The 19,007-nt window shown below is 45.1% G+C and overlaps 1 protein-coding gene across 2 annotated transcripts in view; it reads right to left on the minus strand.

Moving 5' to 3' along the window:
• The window catches only part of CC2D1A (coiled-coil and C2 domain containing 1A), a 113,781-nt gene that overhangs the window by 24,529 nt on the left and 70,245 nt on the right, over positions 1-19,007 (minus strand). For both annotated transcript variants that reach the window (XM_073622763.1, XM_073622762.1), the window contains exons 16-24: positions 17,154-17,212; positions 15,791-15,907; positions 15,639-15,712; positions 15,500-15,558; positions 11,571-11,622; positions 11,390-11,489; positions 11,215-11,305; positions 2,885-3,016; positions 1,789-1,853 (exon numbers count right to left, since the gene is read on the minus strand). In XM_073622763.1, the coding sequence (XP_073478864.1) occupies positions 1,789-1,853; positions 2,885-3,016; positions 11,215-11,305; positions 11,390-11,489; positions 11,571-11,622; positions 15,500-15,558; positions 15,639-15,712; positions 15,791-15,907; positions 17,154-17,212 (749 nt within the window). The remainder of the gene's footprint in view (positions 1-1,788; positions 1,854-2,884; positions 3,017-11,214; positions 11,306-11,389; positions 11,490-11,570; positions 11,623-15,499; positions 15,559-15,638; positions 15,713-15,790; positions 15,908-17,153; positions 17,213-19,007) is intronic.

Consider the following 19,007-nt stretch of genomic DNA (forward strand, 5'->3'; position numbering starts at 1 on the left):
AATTACTGTACACTTGCCTGACGGTTAATAATAAACAAGAGAAATGGGTGACTCGCGCTGAACAAATTGGTATATGTGTGACTGAAGAGTGCCACATCCTAAAAAAACAAAATGCAACAAATATATATATAAATACGTGTGGTGTAACACACTAAATGAAATTGGGGGAATACACACACCCCCTTAGTGGGTACATATACAATCTATGCAAAAATACATCGCAATTGGTGCATGATATTTAAAAAAAATAAGTCAGTGAAATGTACAAAATTACAAATAAGAATGTGAAATAATAAAAGGGAATAGTCCGTGTAAAGAAACCCCAAAAGGTGACTGACAATCCTGGGTTATTCAATTGTATAGAATCCTAGTTGTGTGGGTCCACCACCAAAAATAAAGAGCCTGGCCGCTTACCAGAACCCCATGGCCCCCCATTACAGAGGGTCTAAATGGGCTGTGAGATCCTGCTAGTCCGGAACTCCCAGGAGCAGAGATGGAAACTGGAGCGAGACCTCAGGGACTATGGTGGAGATGTATGGGTCCACGGTGAAGGACTCAGCCCTCAGCAGGATAAAATATCATGCACCAATTGCGATGTATTTTTGCATAGATTGTATATGTACCCACTAAGGGGGTGTTTGTATTCCCCCAATTTCATTCAGTGTGTTACACCACACGTATTTATATATATTTGTTGCATTTTGTTTTTTTAGGTTGTGGCACTCTTCGGTCACACATATACCAATTTGTTCAGCGCAAGTCACCCATTTCTCTCATTTACTTTGTGTGTTGTGTCACATTTAGGACATCGCAGCTTATAATTTACACGTATTTGAAGCGCAGTTAATTTTTTCCTTTTCCTCTTAATAATAAACAAGCTGTAATAGTGCCTACAACTAATTTTGCTAGAACATTTTCTTGAGCGCTCACCCAATGAATAAAATTCAAAATACTAACAACCACCTACAAAGCCATCCACAACTCAAAATACCAACCAAACCGTTCTCTTCGTACCAAGACCTCTTGCTCTCTAGCTTCCTTGTCACCTCCTCCCATACTCACCTCCAGGACTTCTCCAGAGCCTACCAAATCCTCAGACTCCCTACCCCAATTTGTCTATCTCATACTCCATCCACCTTTAGGTGATCCCTGAAAGCTCATCACTTCAGAGAGGCCTAACCAGCCTTCAACTCATAAACTGTACCTTTTACTTTCTAGGGACCCAGCAGGGAAGCGTGGGTGGTGCTTGAGTGAGATACCACCGCAAAGCTTTGAGGAGCTCTGGGGATTCAGAGTCAGTGAATCAGAGGGTCCAGTGAGAGACCAGGAGCTCAAGGGGCTGAAGAACTACAAGGAGAAGTTGTAGTGAAGCAAAGAGGACTGTTAACACGATTTGTGTTAGGAACTGTTTAAAACCGTTGCCATATGAGACAGCAATCCTGCATGTGCAGATGTGGCTCCTTCCTGGGGGCCTTTCCCTGTATGGCTGTCCTCCTATTGAAGTCTCGGAGTCTGCCAATTGAAATTGCAACTGCTTAAGGGTGTCCTGGCCCTAACCCTCTTTCCCCCTCAAAATATAAAAAGGACTGTTAAGAGAAATAAAACCTCATTTACATCCAAGAAGTGTCTGGCGCCCAATAACTTTATCCACTTTGCACCCACCACATACAGAAGGATGTCAGCTATCTTTGAGAACCTTCAGGGCCATCAGATTGGAGGGGGCTAGAGACTTTGCTACAATAATAATAATAATAATAATAATAATAATAATAATAATAATAATCTTACTTGGAAACAGAATTACTGCCTCCAGACTTATTCGGTGTTGGCTGTTTGGGTTTTGGAACAGTCGCCTGAAAAGAAAATTGCAATTTAGAAACAGAGCAAAAGAAGAGGACTGTTAGCCATTAGTCCCCTCTGTCATTTTGCATTTTGTTATTTTATAATTATACCACCTTATAGCACCTTTTTTGAGTTTCTGTAGGGCCAATTTTCATTTTTTTCACTTCAAGCAGATGATTTTCCTAAAGCTCAATTCCAGCTTTTTTTTTTAAACTACATGTCACTCGGTCACAGTAGATGTAGTGTGGCCAAGCGGCAGCTGTAGGCTCAGTAACCCAAATGTTGGGAGCCTGCTGACCCACATTGTGGTTGGATACAGCGGGATTTTGTCAGCAAATCCCAGCTAGTGATTTATGACTGAGACTTGCTAAACGGCTGGGTCCAATCACAGCACAGAGTCCTGTGTGTACAAACAACACAGGACTCTGTACACAGAGCAGCAATTGGCTGTTTCTTCTCCCTGCAAAGCAGGGAGAAAAAACAGCCAGATCTGTTAGTAAAAGCAGCACATATTACACAATGTTAGACACACAGTTAACCCCCTTCCTAGATGTTAACCCCTTCCAAAGCCAGTGTCACAGTGTATAGTATTATCATTGATCACTGTATTAGTGTCACTATTGACAGTGTACCTCCCAGAGAGGGTCTGTTAGCACCAGATTGCCGGCCACACTATCACAGTCTCACTATAAGCCGCTGATCACCACCATTACGAGTTTAGCATCTACAGTTGCGAAAGTTCCAGTATATATACCATATTTTTTAGACTCTATAACTTTCACACAAACCAATTAATATACACTTGTTGGGATTTTCTTTGCATTTTGGCCTAAATGTATGAAGTTCTATTTATGAGTTGCCCATTTCTACTATGGGCAACTCACTAACAACTGGATTTAACAACGAAGAAGTCAACGCTCAAACTCTTCATATCAGTATCGATCCTTATTTTCATAATCATGGTTAGCATTTCTGGGGAATTTAAGGATATCGTGCATGTTAAAATGGTCATGTGGTATTAAAATACTTTAAAGATTATTACTGGAGGAAGAGAGATGGGCTCTACAACCAGCCATTTCTCGGTGGTGCTGCTGAGCTGTTGAGATGTGAGGGGTTCACGAATTTGGGCCAACACTTCCAGTTTTCCCCCAGTAGGTTTGCGGCCATCCATCACCTAGGAAAACAATGCAAAAAAAGAGACAAACATAAAAATAATGCTGCCAAGCTGTGACAATGATCGAGCAGACCATATAAAAATAGGGGGAAAAAAAATGAAGAGTGGAAGCAAAAAAAAAGCATAGTTGAAAAAGGAAAGTAAAGCAGACAGAGCAGAGGGTAGAGGAAGATGGTAAATGGAGGGCTGATGGAGACAGAAGAAGAAAGGTCAGCGAGGTGTAGAGAAGCAGAACAGAGCTCAGTGGAGCAGAGAGAATGAGAGCAGGGTGTACAGGAAGACAAGAAAGGTGGAGAACAGAGCAGATAGGATGACAGTAAGGTATATAGAAGAAGGACAGCACAGACTATAAAAGCAGAGTTTATAGGAGGAGAGTAGACATTTGAACAGGATGTAAAGGAAAACATACACCATAACAGCAGAATGTACAGTAAGGAAAGCAGAGATAAGCACGTACAGAAGGAGAGCAAAGCATATGGAGCATAGAGGATGGAAGCAGGATGTAAGACAAAAGAACACAGCAGATGGAGAGGAGTGTATAAAAGCAATGGGCACAGGAGGAAAGTAGAGCAGATAAAGCAGAGGGCATAAGAGCAGGGAGTAGAAGAAGAAGGTAAATAGAGGATGAAAGGACATTGTACATGGAGAAAGCAGAGAATCAGAGAGCAGGGCTTAGAGGAAAAGGAAAGCACAGTGAAGTGCAGGGTTTAGAGGAAGGAAGCAGAGCAGATGGAGCAGAAGGGATAAAAGCAAGGTATAGGGAAAACAAGAGCAGAGTAGAGAATGAAAGAGTCCTGGAAGAAAGCAGAGCAGATATTGGAGGGAGGAAAAATAGGATTTTTAAAACAGCTTACCTGTAAAATCCTTTTCTTTCGAAGGACATCACGGGACACAGAGCCACAGTAATTACTGATGGGTTATATAGGTATCACTGGTGATTGGACACTGGCACACCCTATCAGGAAGTTCAACCCCCTATATAATCCCTCCCCCTTGCAGGGATACCTCAGTTTTGTAGCCAAGCAATATAGTGTATTAGAAGAGGGGCGGGACCTCTGTGTCCCGTGATGTCCTTCGAAAGAAAAGGATTTTAAAGGTAAGCTGTTTTAAAAATCCTATTTTCTTTCTCGAACATCACGGGACACAGAGCCACAGTAATTACTGATGGGATGTCCCAGAGCAATGCTACCTGAGGGGGGGGAACCACGACCAAGTAGGGTGCAATCAGACCTGAGGACCCTGTACCGCTGCCTGCAGCACACTACGCCCAAAGGCGATATCCTCATGCCTTCTCACATCCACCTGATAGAATCTGGTGAATGTATGAACTGAAGACCAGGTTGCGGCCTTGCAGATTTGAGCCATAGAGGCCCGGTGATGCACTGCCCAAGAAGCACCAATAGCCCTTGTGGAATGTGCCCTGATCTGAAACGGAGGAATCTTCTGTTTCAAACCATAAGCTTGAATGATCAACTGTCGAATCCATTTAGAAATGGTAGCTTTTGACACTGCCTGTCCTCTATTGGGACCCTCTGGCAGCACAAACAAAACATCCGTCTTGCGGATATGAGCAGTTGCCCCTAGATAGGCCTTAACTGCTCTTACTACATCCAACGAATGTAGAGATCTCTCTTCCGGAGAACAGGGATCTGGAAAAAAGGAAGGTAGAACAATGTCTTGGTTTAAATGAAAATCAGAAACCACCTTCGGTAAAAAACTAGGATGAGGGCGTAGTACCACTCTATCCTTGTGTATAATCAAATAAGGCTCCTTACAGGTAAGAGCTGCTAATTCTGATACTCTTCTAGCAGAAGAGATGGCCACCAGAAAAATTAATTTCCTTGTCAACAAGACCAAAGGAATCTGACTTATTTGTTCAAAAGGCTGTTTCTGTAACACAGCCAGGACCAAATTCAAGTCCCAGGGGTTTAGGGGCGCTTTAACCGGAGGATTAAGACGCATCACCCCCTGCATAAAGTTTCGGACCAAAGAATGCGAAGCAAGTGGCCGCTGAAATAATACTGATAAAGCAGAAACCTGGCCCTTGATGGTACTCAAGGCCAGCTTCATCTCTAATCCCATCTGTAGAAAATCAAGGATTCTACCTATGACGTATTTCCTGGGATTCCAACCTCTGGATTCACACCAGGTTATATAAGCCTTCCAGACTCTATGATAAATCATCCTGGAAGCTGGCTTCCTTGCATTAATCAAGGTAGATATGACAGGACCTGAGAGCCCACGACTCTTCAGAACGTGGGTCTCAATAGCCAAACCGTCAAATTTAGCGTTTGTAAGGCAGGATGGAACACTGGACCCTGAGATAACAGGTCTGGGCGTACCGGTAGGGTCCACGGGGAACCCACCGTCATCCTTACTATTTCTGCATACCAAGTCCTTCTGGGCCAAGCGGGGGCCACCAGAAGTACCGACTTCCTTTCCTGCCTGATCCTGCGAAGGAGTCGTGGTAGTAGCAGAAAAGGCGGGAATGCGTAAATCAGTGAGAACCGATGCCACGGAATCACCAACGCATCCGTCCCACATGCAAGAGGATCTTTTGTCCTTGCCACAAATCTGTCTATCTTTTTGTTGAATCGGGATGCAAAGAGATCTACATCTGGAACCCCCCATCTTTGGCATATGGCCCAAAAGACGTCGGGATGCAGAGACCATTCCCCTGGAAGTAACTGCTGGCGACTTAGATAGTCCGCCTGCCAATTCTCTATTCCCGGGATGAAAACTGCCGATATGCATGGCACATGCATCTCTGCCCAGACTAAGATCTGATTCACCTCTTTTTGAGCAGCTCGGCTCCGGGTGCCTCCCTGATGATTGACATAAGCCACTGCTGTGGCATTGTCGGACTGGATCCTGACCGGACAACCCTGTAGCCTGATAGTCCAGGCTTTTAGAGCTAGATGTATCGCCCGGATCTCCAGAATGTTGATGGGTAAGGTCCTCTCTGTCTTGGACCATACCCCTTGGACCGCAGCCTGTTCCAGAACTGCTCCCCAACCTGACAGACTGGCATCTGTTGTTACCACCGTCCAGGTAACCGGTAGAAAGGATTTCCCCTTCTGCAGGTTTTCGGGTATGAGCCACCAATTGAGGCTCTGACGCACCGCATGCGACAGGTGCATCGGAAAGTCTAATGCCTGAACCTTCTTGTTCCAGGTCGGCAGAATACTGTGTTGCAGCATTCTTGAGTGAAACTGAGCATAGGGAACTGCTTCGAATGAAGACACCATCTTCCCTAGTAGCCTCATACAAAGGCGGACTGAGGGACCCTTCTTGGTCCTTACTGTCAGAATCAGCTCTCTCAAAGCAGTGATCTTTGCCTGGGGTAGAAATATTTTCTCCTGGCTTGTATCTATAATCAGACCTAAATACTCCAGTCTTCTTACTGGTTTTAGGAAAGACTTTTCTAAGTTGAGGATCCAACCCAGGTGTTCTAGATACCTGACCGTGGTCCTCAAGTTTCCATTCAAAGAGGCTACCGACCGGTCTATCAAGAGCAGGTCGTCTAGGTATGCTATGACAGCTATACCCTGAGCCCTTAATCTGGCCAGAGGAGGAGCCAAGATCTTTGTGAACACTCGAGGTGCAGTGGCTATCCCAAAAGGCAGAGCCACAAACTGGAAATGGCGCCCTCCTACCTCGAAGCGCAGAAACTTCTGATGAGCAGGAAAAATGGGCACATGCAGATATGCATCTCTGATGTCTATTGATGCCAGAAATTCTCCTCCCTGCAGGGTGGGAACTACTGTTCGAATTGATTCCATGCGGAAGGATTGAATCCTTAGAAATCGGTTCAGATCCCTTAAGTCCAAAATGGGCCTGACATCCCCATTTGGCTTTTGGACCGTAAAAAGGTTGGAATAGAAGCCCAATCCCTGGTCCTTTGCGGGAACTATCATAATGACCTCCTGCGACAAAAGTCGCTCTAACGCTAGAAGGAGCGACTGCTTCTTCTCTGGGTCTCTGGGAACATTTGATCTGAGGAACCGAGGAGAAGGGAATTCCTGAAACTCCAGCTTGTACCCTAAGGTTACCGTGGAGACTACCCATCTGTCCTGGAAGTCCTCGTGCCAGAGCTCTGAGAACTGTCGCAGTCTTCCCCCCACTCGAGTGAGCGGGGGCGCCTCCTCATGCAGAGGTCTTAGTGTTTTGCCTAGTAGGCTTCTTTCCCCAGGACTTCTTTTGTCCCTGGGGTTGACTCTTGTCTCTGGACCCCGATGGAGGCGGCCGTCGAGACTGCCTGGAGGCTGAAGCCCCCGGCGCTGGGGAAAGAGTCCGTTTGAAAGAGGGACGCTTACTCTTCTTCTTGACAGGTAAGAGAGTGCTTTTCCCACAAGAGATTCTCTTGATATAGTTATCCAAGTCCTCTCCAAACAACCTTGCACCACGAAATGGAAACCCAGCCAGTAGCTTCTTACATGGTGCTTCGGCTGACCAATTTTTCAACCATAGGATTCTACGTATATGCACCAACCCCAGTGAAAGACGGGAGGTTTGCACGATAGAATCTCTAATGGCGTCAACCACAAAGCATAAGGCCGCTGGAAGGTTAGCAAACCCCTGGGCCTGCTGTTCAGGTAATACTTTGATGACCTGCTTAACATGGTCTCTTAAGTATTGACAGACTCCAATCGCTGCTACTGCAGGTTGGGCCACTGATCCTGCTAAGGAGAAAACATCCTTCAATAGGGATTCCATCCTTTTATCTACAGGATCCCTGAGCATCTGAGCATTGTCTACAGGACAAGTCAGGCTATTATTTACGGAGGAAATGGCGGCATCAATAGCCGGTATTCCCCACATTTTAATAAACTTTTCTTCCATCGGATAAAGTGTTGAAAACTTTCTCGGCGGAAAAAAACGTTTGTCTGGGTGATCCCACTCAGAATAAATAAGCTTTTCAAGTATGAACAGGAAAAGCATGTGCTGCTTGGAAAGGTTTCAGTGACCCCAAAGCAGAAGAGGATTCTTTAGCAGTTTCAGGTATGGGCAACTTAAATGTGGAGCGGACCAATCCAGTGAGGATCTGCACTAAGACTTTCTCCTCTTGGGAAGTCGCAGAGGGTCCCTCTCCACCTGAATCCTCCGAAGAGGAATCATCCATCCCATCCCGATCCTCTGAAAGGGAGTCATCTCCTTTATCCCAGAGCTCCTCTGTCTGAGGGTCTTGGGGAACAGAGGAAAGCCTAGTGCGTTTTCTTCCACTGAGTGAAGACGTAATCACGGCCATTAATCTTTCCTCTAGACCATTAATGGTTGAGGAAAAAACCTCTTGTGTAATATATACAGGGGCTGAAGTGCCAGAAGCAGGTGTAGCCCCTGACCCCGATGGCTCTCCCTGGCTAGCCGTCCCTGGCCCATCTTTAGGGGGGGAGGATGCTGCCGACAGGGGGCCCTCAGAACCTGAACGAGATCCCCTAGTGTCTCTGGTTCCTGGGGTGCTTGAACCTCTTCTACCCATAGTGCAAAGCAACAAGGTGTGAGGTATACAAATGAACACTGCCCGCTGAGCTATGTAGTCTGGCTAAAAGCCTTGCTACCCAATGCTCAGTCTGGTGTTACTTCAGTAAATGCTGCCTAGGAGAATGCCTGTGTCCCACCTTACACTGGCGTAAAAACTGAGGTATCCCTGCAAGGGGGAGGGATTATATAGGGGGTTGAACTTCCTGATAGGGTGTGCCAGTGTCCAATCACCAGTGATACCTATATAACCCATCAGTAATTACTGTGGCTCTGTGTCCCGTGATGTTCGAGAAAGAAAGAGAAGGGTATGGAGAAGGAAAGAGGATAAGAGCAAGATATAGGGGAGGAGAGCAGAGAGGACGTGAGCAGGGTGTAGGGGAGGAGAGGAGAGCAGAGAGGACGTGAGCAGGGTGTAGGGGAGGAGAGGAGAGCAGAGAGGACGTGAGCAGGGTACAGGGGAAGAGAGCAGAGAGGACGTGAGCAGGGTACAGGGGAAGAGAGCAGAGAGGACGTGAGCAGGGTACAGGGGAAGAGAGGATGAGAGCAGGGTACAGGGGAAGAGAGCAGAGAGGATGTGAGCAGGGTACAGGGGAAGAGAGCAGAGAGGACGTGAGCAGGGTACAGGGGAAGAGAGGACGTGAGCAGGGTACAGGGGAAGAGAGCAGAGAGGACGTGAGCAGGGTACAGGGGAAGAGAGCAGAGAGGACGTGAGCAGGGTACAGGGGAAGAGAGCAGAGAGGACGTGAGCAGGGTACAGGGGAAGAGAGCAGAGAGGACGTGAGCAGGGTACAGGGGAAGAGAGCAGAGAGGACGTGAGCAGGGTACAGGGGAAGAGAGCAGAGAGGACGTGAGCAGGGTACAGGGGAAGAGAGCAAAGAGGACGTGAGCAGGGTACAGGGGAAGAGAGCAAAGAGGACGTGAGCAGGGTACAGGGGAAGAGAGCAGAGAGGATGTGAGCAGGGTACAGGGGAAGAGAGCAGAGAGGATGTGAGCAGGGTACAGGGGAAGAGAGCAGAGAGGATGTGAGCAGGGTACAGGGGAAGAGAGCAGAGAGGATGTGAGCAGGGTACAGGGGAAGAGAGCAGAGAGGATGTGAGCAAGGTACAGGGGAAGAGAGCAGAAAGGATGAGAGCAGGGTAGAGGGGAAGAGAGCAGAGAGGACGTGAGCAAGGTACAGGGGAAGAGAGCAGAGAGGACGTGAGCAAGGTACAGGGGAAGAGAATAGAGAGGATGAGAGCAGAGAGGAATATAACCGGGCATAGAGGAGGAGAGCAGAGAGGATGTGAGCCAGATGTAGAGGTGAAGAGCAGAGAGGATGTGAGCCGGTTGCAGAGGGGGAGAGTAGAGAGGACGTAAGCCGGGTGCAGAGGAGGAGAGCAGAGAGGACAAGAGCAGAGAAGACGAGAGCAGAGAAGACGTGAGCCGGGTGCAGAGGAGGAGAGCAGAGAGGACGTGAGCCGGGTGCAGAGGAGAGAGAGAGGATGTGAGCCGGGTGCAAAGGAGGGAGAGGATGTGAGCCGGGTGCAGAGGAGGAGAGCAGCGAGGACGTGAGCCAGGTGCAGAGGAGGAGAGCAGTGAGAATGTGAGCCGGGTGCAGAGGAGAGAGAGGATGTGAGCCGGGTGCAGAGGAGGAGAGCAGTGCGGACGTGAGCCAGGTGCAGAGGAGGAGAGCAGTGAGAATGTGAGCCGGGTGCAGAGGAGAGAGAGGATGTGAGCCGGGTGCAGAGAAGAGAGAGGATGTGAGCCGGGTGCAGAGGAGAGAGAGGATGTGAGCCGGGTGCAGAGGAGAGAGAGGATGTGAGCCGGGTGCAGAGGAGAGAGAGGATGTGAGCCGGGTGCAGAGGAGAGAGAGGATGTGAGCCGGGTGCAGAGGAGAGAGAGGATGTGAGCCGGGTGCAGAGGAGGAGAGCAGAGAGGATGTGAGCCGGGTGCAGAGGAGAGAGAGGATGTGAGCCGGGTGCAGAGGAGTAGAGCAGAGAGGATAAGAGCAGGGTGTAGAGGAAGAGAGCGGAGAGGATGTTTGCCGGGTGTATAGAAGGAGAGCAGAGGAAATAAGAGCAGGGTGTAAAAGGGAGGATGGCAGAGAGGATAACAGCAAGGTATAGAGGAAGAGAGCAGAGAAGATAAGAGCAGGGTGTAGAGGAGGAGAGCAGAGAGGATAAGAGCAGGGTGTAGAGGAGGATGGCAGAGAGGAGAAGAGCTGGGTATAGAGGAAAAGAGCAGATAGTATAAGAGCGGGGTGTAGAGGAGGAGAGCAGAGAGGATAAGAGCAGGGTGTAGAGGAGGATGGCAGAGAGGAGAAGATCTGGGTATAGAGCAGAAGAGCAGAGAGTATAAGAGCAGGGTGTAGAGGAGGATGGCAGAGAGGATAAGAACATGTAGAGGATTACAGCATAGGAATAAATGACAAGTTAAGGGTGACATGGATATTGCAGAGATGGGTACAGATGGAGATTACAGAAAAGACTGTGGTAAATGGGATGAACACATTGGATTGGAGAAAAAGAAAACGGGCATGCCATGGAGAGAAGTCCATAAACTTGACTTCCCCGCTCTGCATGCTTCATTTTCCTCCCCTCCAACACGTTTTCCCTGTTTCCACAAAGTCTGTTGGGTGATCTCCTTTGTAAGATTGTTGAGGTATCTGGTGAAGTGACACTATGGCAAAGACAGGGGAGCAGAAGAGCAGTGATACCACTGGATAAACATCCCTTTACCTCCAGGATATCTCGGATCTCACAGTTGCTCTCCAGAGTTTCCAGTTTTAGATGCGCTGAACCCAAGATACGATCGGACTTAAAGAGCCCCCTTCAACAACAGTACACAATACAAATGTATGAATATCGAATGAGATCCACAACATGGCTTCAAATGCGCTAATCCCCATTTTACCCTTTCTGGATGATTTCAAATTTGATTCCTTTTGCCTGTATCGCCCTCTTCAACCCTCTGTGATTGCGATTAATATTGAGCTTAAATTTCTCCTTAAACACTAGAACATAACACAAGAGACATTAAAGTAGTCATGTTACAGAACACCAATCAGCACTCTGATAACACATCTTTACCATACCTGGTGAGTTGGTCCCCTTTATTACATTGGTTTTATCTCGCTGGGCTTCCTCCTGCAATGCATCAACAAGTTACGTAAGTAAATGTTGCATATTTGAATTTATTTAAACCTTTCCCTGTTTGTGCATTTGATTTAATTTCACGGTGTTACAGGGAGCCTGACTTTGTTGACTTTTGAGCTAAGCTCCACCCACCTGCATGCACCCTGTCCAATAGCAGTGCTCTTGACTATAGGGCTCCCTTTTTACATCGAAATGGCAGTTAGGTGGAGCTTATTCAGGGATGCAGACACCTAACAACAATCTAAAATTAAATCACTCCTTCTACAGTCACAACATACACTTTCATTTTAGAATATCAGCTTTGTAATAACAATACAAACATTTATTTTGACAATCCAATATAAGCTTACTGAGCCTCGGCTAACACTATGAACTGCATATGAAATCACATAGGAACCGCAACACATTCCTGTGCAATTCACATGTGATTCAGTGTGGTGAGATTTGAGCCCATTCTTTTTGAATGGGCTCAAATTGCACCACATCGCACCAAAGTTCTGCATTCACCAATATTGGAACCGCACTTCATCTGGATCGCATGGCCAGTTTGCATCCGGCGATCCGCACCCTTCACATTTTCATTAAAGCGGAAGTAAATCCATCCATTTAACCATTTCAAATAACGGTTACATTTCCGGCACGTGCCGAGAATGTAACCCTCCCATTGGTTGTGCTCTCAACCAGACTGTCAAACCATCCAATGGTTGGTGTCATAACTGATCACATGTGCAGCATCATGTCAGTTGTAGTATAAACAGAGGCCAAGATGGTACCTTCCTTGGCTGAAAACGATAGGAGGGTTTACTTCCACTTTAATAAACTCTTCCCCAAAAACCCCTGCGAAGCACTTCTCAATCTAAAACTTTCCCCACCCTAACCCTATACCCTCTCAACCAAACAATTGGCACAGTTACTTTCTCTCACCCCCTAACCCCCATTCTGTTTCAGATTTATGGCAATTAACAGTGTTTATGTGTATGTGTATATATATATATATATATATATATATATATATATATATACATATACATATACACACACACACACACACACACACGTGCATCTCAAAAAAATTAGAATATCATCAAAAAGTTAATTTTTTTTCAGCAATGCAATTAACGTGAAACTAATACACATTATATAGCTTCATTACACAGAGAGTGATATATTTCAAGCATTTCTTTCTTTTAATATTGATGATTTTGGCTTACAGCTAGTGAAAACCCAAAATTCAGTATCTCAAAAAATTGGATTATTACATAAGACCAATAAAAAAAACAAGGATTTTTAATACAGAAATGTTGGCTTACTGAAAAAGTATGACCATGTATGTATGTATGTCCATGTACAGTATAGTATGCACTCAATACTTGGTTGGGGCTCCTTTTGCATGAATTACTGCATCAATGTGGCGTGGCATGGAGGCGATCAGCCTGTGGCACTGCTGAGGTGTTATTTCGGAAGCCCAGGTTGCTTTGATGGCCTTCAGCTTGTCTGCATTGTTGGGTCTGGTGTCTCATCTTCCTCTTGACAATACCCCACAGATTCTCTATGGGGTTTAGGTCAGGCGAGTTTGCTGGCCAATCAAGCACAGTGATACCATGATTACTAAACCAGGTATTGGTACTTTTGGCAGTGTGGGCAGGTTCCAAGTCCTGCTGGAAAATGAAATCTGCATTTCCATAAAGCTGGTTAGCAGAGGAAAGCATGAAGTGCTCTAGAATTTCCTGGTAGAGGGCTGCGCTGACTTTGGACTTGATAAAACACAGTGGACCAACACCAGGTGATGACATGGCTCCCCAAATCATTACTGACTGTGGAAACTTCACACTGGACCTCATGAAACTTGGATTCTGTGCCTCTCCACTCTTCCTCCAGACACTGGGACCTTAATTTCCAAATGAAATGCAAAATTTACTTTCATCCAAAAAGAGGACTTTGGACCACCGAGCAACAGTCCAGTCCTTTTTTTCCTTAGCCCAGGTAAGACGCTTCTGATGTTTTCTCTGGTTCAGGAGTGGCTTGACACAAGGAATGCAACAGTTGTAGCCCATGTCCTGGATACATCTGTGTGTGGTGTGGCTCTTGAAGAACTGACACCAGCCGTAGTCCACTCCTTGTGAATCTCCCCCAAATTCTTGAATGGTCTTTGCTTCACAATCCTCTCAAGACTGCGGTTATCCCTGTTGCTTGTGCACCTTTTTCTTTTTTTTTTGCACCTTTTTCTAACACACTTTTTCCTTCCACTTAACTTTCCATTAATATACTTGGATACAGCACTCTGAACAGCCAGCTTCTTTAGCAATGACCTTTTGTGACTTACCCTCCTTGTGGAGGGTGGTCAGTGACTGTCTTCTGGACAACTGTTAAGTCGACAGTCTTCCCCACAATTGTGTAACCTACTGAACCAGACAGAGACCATTTAAAGGCTCAGGAAACCTTTATAGGTGTTTTGAGTTAATTAGCTGATTAGAGCGTGACACCATGAGTCTACAATATTCAACTTTTTCACAATATTCAAATTTTCAGAAATACTGAATTTTGGGTTTTCACTAGCTGTAAGCCAAAATCATCAAAATGAAAAGGAAAAATGCTTGAAATATATCACTCTGTGTGTAATGAATCTATATAATATATGAGTTTCACTTATTGAATTGAATTACTGAAATAAATTACCGGTAACTTTTTGATGAGATTCTAATTTTTTGAGATGTACCTGTATATACCCACGCAGACACATCTTCTATCAATAAAATCTTTTGATCAGAAAAAAACACTAGGTAACATTTTTATTTATTTGACACAATTAGTGATAGCCGAGAAGTACCTCTATACCATGGGTGCTCAACCTGTGGCCCTCCAGCGGTTGGGGAACTACAAGTCCCATCATGCCTCTGCCTTTTGGGAAACATGCTTGTAACTCTCACCGTTGCAATGCCTCATGAGACTTGTAGTTCCGCAGTAGCTGGTAGACCACAGGTTAAGCACCCATGCTGTATACCAGGGATATGCAATTAGCGGACCTCCAGCTGTTGCAGAACTACAAGTCCCATGAGGCATAGCAAGACTCTGACAGCCACAAGTATGATACCCAGAGGCAGAGGCATGATGGGATTTGTAGTTTTGCAACAGCTGGAGGTCCGCTAATTGCATATCCCTGCTGTATACAGTTAGAGGGACACACATGAAAAAAATATACATGTCAAGAGAGATGTAATAAGTAAATAAAAGCAAGAGGTAGGAAAAAACGGTCAAGAAAGTTGTTGCCCTTCGCAGCCACAGCTCCCATTAATCAGTAGAGGCCACTATTGCCAGACTCCTCACAGCATCATTAGCCTGGGATCCATCATGTTACTGTGTGTAATACTGCCCTGATAGATTCCCTTCAAAAAGATCCTTTTCGCCCTGACAATTGACTGCTAGACCCGAGCACTGCATCTTGGGAGGAGGTCACATGCTCACCTAAACGGAGCAGCAACAGGCATTTTGCAGCAGCAGCTGCCATGGTGGACAGAGCACAGGGGAGCGCTGTGAAGGTGAGCATAGGGTAGTGGGCTTTAAAAAAGACCCTATTTGCTCAGAATGGTCTCTTTAATTCACCAAACCCCAGACATTCAGTGATGGATGGAATTCCAGTTATTAGTAAAAATCATCACTCATTGAATTATTCTTGCAGACTGTCAAGCTTTGCCTCCTCTCCCACCTTGGAGTCTTATACCTCTGAAGGAAACAACTTTAATTTAAAGCAAATGAAAAATTCAATAAAGTAGGATCCACTAATACTGATCACAGTGTGTGAGAGGAGTTAGGAAATCACTTTTGGGTGGAATTACCCCTTTATATAGTTTAGCCTTTTGGTGCTCCTTACCGTACTAGGATAGGCAAATTCAAATCGAACAAAGGTGTCCATATCACTCTGAGATGATCCTGAGACAGAAACAGATTGCCTTAAAAAAAATTATACAGAAGAGGAAAATGACAGGCAGGTATAAGTGCGTAATATTTACCGGCGGGTGTGGGTAAATTCACAGCTTTCGACACATACAGCACAAGGTCTGAAAGGGTCAGGTCCGGGAAGACCCTGTAGGTGGCAGACAAGAGTCAGAGAGAGCACCTGGGTACATTGATGTATATATATATATATATTACAGTTACTTACTTGACAACGCTGACAGTTCGCTCCTCATAGTGACAGCGAGGCACTGGTAAGCCACGCACGTGTGCCTGCTTCACAATCTCTATATACTTCATGCATTCCTCTGCTAATTTCTCATACCTGGTGAGAAAAAAAAAAAAAAGTCTTCAGATTTTTACTGAGCAAAGAAAGGAGAGGGAGAATCGCCGCTTGATCCAGCATGGGTTCACTTTTAAAAGTGGTGGAAGGGGTGCCCCTCCCTCCCACAGCTTCCCAGTTGTTCCCGGGCTTACCTGACCCATCCGTGAAGTCAGGGACCAATCGGATGCTATCGGTAGCTGGGTATGGAGAAGAGCGAGGCCAAGATGGCCCTTGGAGGACCCGAGCGACGTCTGATGTCACTTCCAGTTCCCGGGCCATAGTAAATTTATTTTTTAATCTTTTGCTCTTAAAAAGGTAAAATTAGAGATCTGAGGCATTTTTCACCCCAGATCTCTCAATAAAGAGGATCCCATCCTTATTTCTATTGCAAGGGATGTTTACATTCTTTGTAATAGGAATAAAAGTGAAAAGAAAAAGAAAAAGAAAAAGGAAGGAAGGAAGGAAGGAAGGAAGGAAGGAAGGAAGGAAGGAAGGAAGGAAGGAAGGAAGGAAGGAAGGAAGGAAGGAAGGAAGGAAGGAAGGAAGGAAGGAAGGAAGGAAGGAAAGAAAGAAAGAAAGAAAGAAAGAAAGAGTAAAAATAAATTTTTTTTTTAAAAGCACCCCATCCCTCCGTGCTCGCGTGCAGAAATGAGCGCATATTTAAGTCGCGTAAGCATATGTAAAAATGGTGTTCACAACACACACGTGAGGTACTGCCGCAAACGTTAGAGCAAGAGCAATAATTCTAGCGCCAGATTCGTAACTCTAAACAGGTAACCTGTAAAAAAATTTAAAGTGTCACCTATGGAGATTTTCAAGTACCGCAGTTTGTCGCCATTCCACGAGCGTGCGCAATTTTAAAGCACGACATGTTAGGTCTCTATTTACTTGGTGTAACATCTTTCATATTATACAAAAAATTGGGGTAAATATTGTGTTTTTTTTCTTTTTTAAACTTATTAAAGTGTATTTTTTCCAAGAAAATTTAATTTGAAAGACCACTACGGAAAACACAAGTAGTAATTTTCTAGCAAAAAATAGAGATTTAAACTTTTAAACAAAAAGTTCCAGAAAAGGCCCAGTCAGCAAGTGGTTAAACAGAGAGCATTATGCAGAGTGTAAGGAAACATCAGAGCGGAGAAAATTCAGACTTCAGATGTGGATAGAAAAACTACCGTAGGAGGAGAGGAATGTAACATGCAACTCAAATGCACCAAACAACCAAACAGGATGAAAGAGTACTGACTTTGCTGTCTCTGTAATGTTTCCCATATGGGTGAACTGCTGAGAGGAAGATGTACACATCTGCAAGAAACAAAAGGGACAATCATTAGAACAGACCTTAACAACAGACACAGAAGTTATTTTGCTAATATACATGAAATGTCACCTAATTAAAACAAATTGTTATGTATGTAAATACTTGAAAATCCAAAGCCTGGTCCCACAGGTTCACTATAAGGCATGGCAGAGGTGCCTTAGCTTAACATCTGGCAGAAGGTTTCCTCACATTAGATATATTAGACTATATAAAATTTTAAAGTACTGCCAGTAACTGGAGCAGCTGGAGGCAGCCGTTACAATTATGTACAATCACTATGTACAGAGTACCCTTGTAGAAACTACATTGCAAGGAGTTATCACTTCCAAGCCCATCACACAATCTCAATCCTAAATGCTAAAAATAGAGGAGTGGAATACGTTGGCGCAAAATGCATCAAGATCACTCATCAATACTTCAATAATTGAAGAGAATTATCAAGTATTAATATGATGATACAAGGCCCCAGTTAAGATTGCAACCTATGTCCCCTGCTTTGTTTTAGAGGCTGCGGGCAGGAGGGGACAAAATATCACATATAGTGGCAATGCCCGAAGGTGAGGCATTTTTGAATACATATACAGAACTTCATCAATTCCCTCACCCATGGAAGTGTGAAAAAATCCCCACAACAAGCGTTGCTGTGTACCCCCGGTGGAGGGTGCCCCGAGATACCTGTGAAGATTGATTACATTGATCTTTGTGGCAGAATTTTTTTTTCCATAGCTGTACCTGTTAGCCTTCCAGTGCTTCTTACTGCGATGACCAGCTATAGATGTGAGCAAGTGGCGTTTTTTGTATTACTGTCGTGTTTTTTGGTCAGGCAACGCACTGACACCTTTGCTGCCATTGTGCTACATGCTGGGCATTTAGTGTGCCCCTGCACCTTTAAGAAGGGGTGGCTCCCCTTCAGTCCACCTGCTCTCACCTATTCATCAGAATGCATGTGCCTCCATTGTGGGGACACTTATAAGTTAGTGACTAGATACCGGGGTCCCATGACGAGGCGTTTGCAAATGTGTGCAGACTAAACCCCTGCTTTTAAACGCATACTATTAGATAGGTTATTTGGTTGTCTGCGGGCTGGTGGTAAGTTAAGCTTTTTTTTTTTTCCATGGATTTATCCATGGCCCCGTTTGTATAGGTCCTGGAGGATGGCTACAATACCAAACGACTTGGTTGAGGCCAAACTCCTGGATCATGGCCAATGAGCATTTTTCAGCAATCCTAAATGAAAAAGTAAAACTCTTTGGACAAAAGCTGGGGCCTCTGGATTAAATATTTAACGGGACACCCCAGAGAAATTCCCTTTCTTAAAGCAGTGTTCTTGGAGTGGATAGCCAGTGGATATGCCACGTATTCTTTTACTCTTTCCGTTCTTCCTTTCTCTTCATCTTACTATTCTTAACATTGTGGATTGTCCCCATGATCTACATAGGAGGGACGCTCGTCCCCCATATTTGAGTCACATTATCTTCGTCTATAAATCGTTTAAGTTCTCAAAGTATTGAAAGAGCGTCTTATTCGCATAGCAGATTTTCCCATCCCTAGCAATGATAATCCCTTTTGATCATTGCTAAGACATGGATGGGTTACTGTGGCCACTCGCTCAGCCTAGTTGACTCACTCATTAAATGTACTATGGTTTATGTGCGTAAGCAGTTCTGTTTTTGAGACTATATAATATCAGTGTCTTCTGTGTTCTTTGACTGCAAGTGGCTTTTGAATGTGGGGGACAGGGCCGCTGATAAGGGGGGACCACCAGCCCTCCGGTACCGG

Source organism: Aquarana catesbeiana, linkage group LG03 (assembly GCF_042186555.1).
Source record: "Aquarana catesbeiana isolate 2022-GZ linkage group LG03, ASM4218655v1, whole genome shotgun sequence".
Classification (NCBI taxonomy): Eukaryota; Metazoa; Chordata; class Amphibia; order Anura; family Ranidae; genus Aquarana; species Aquarana catesbeiana.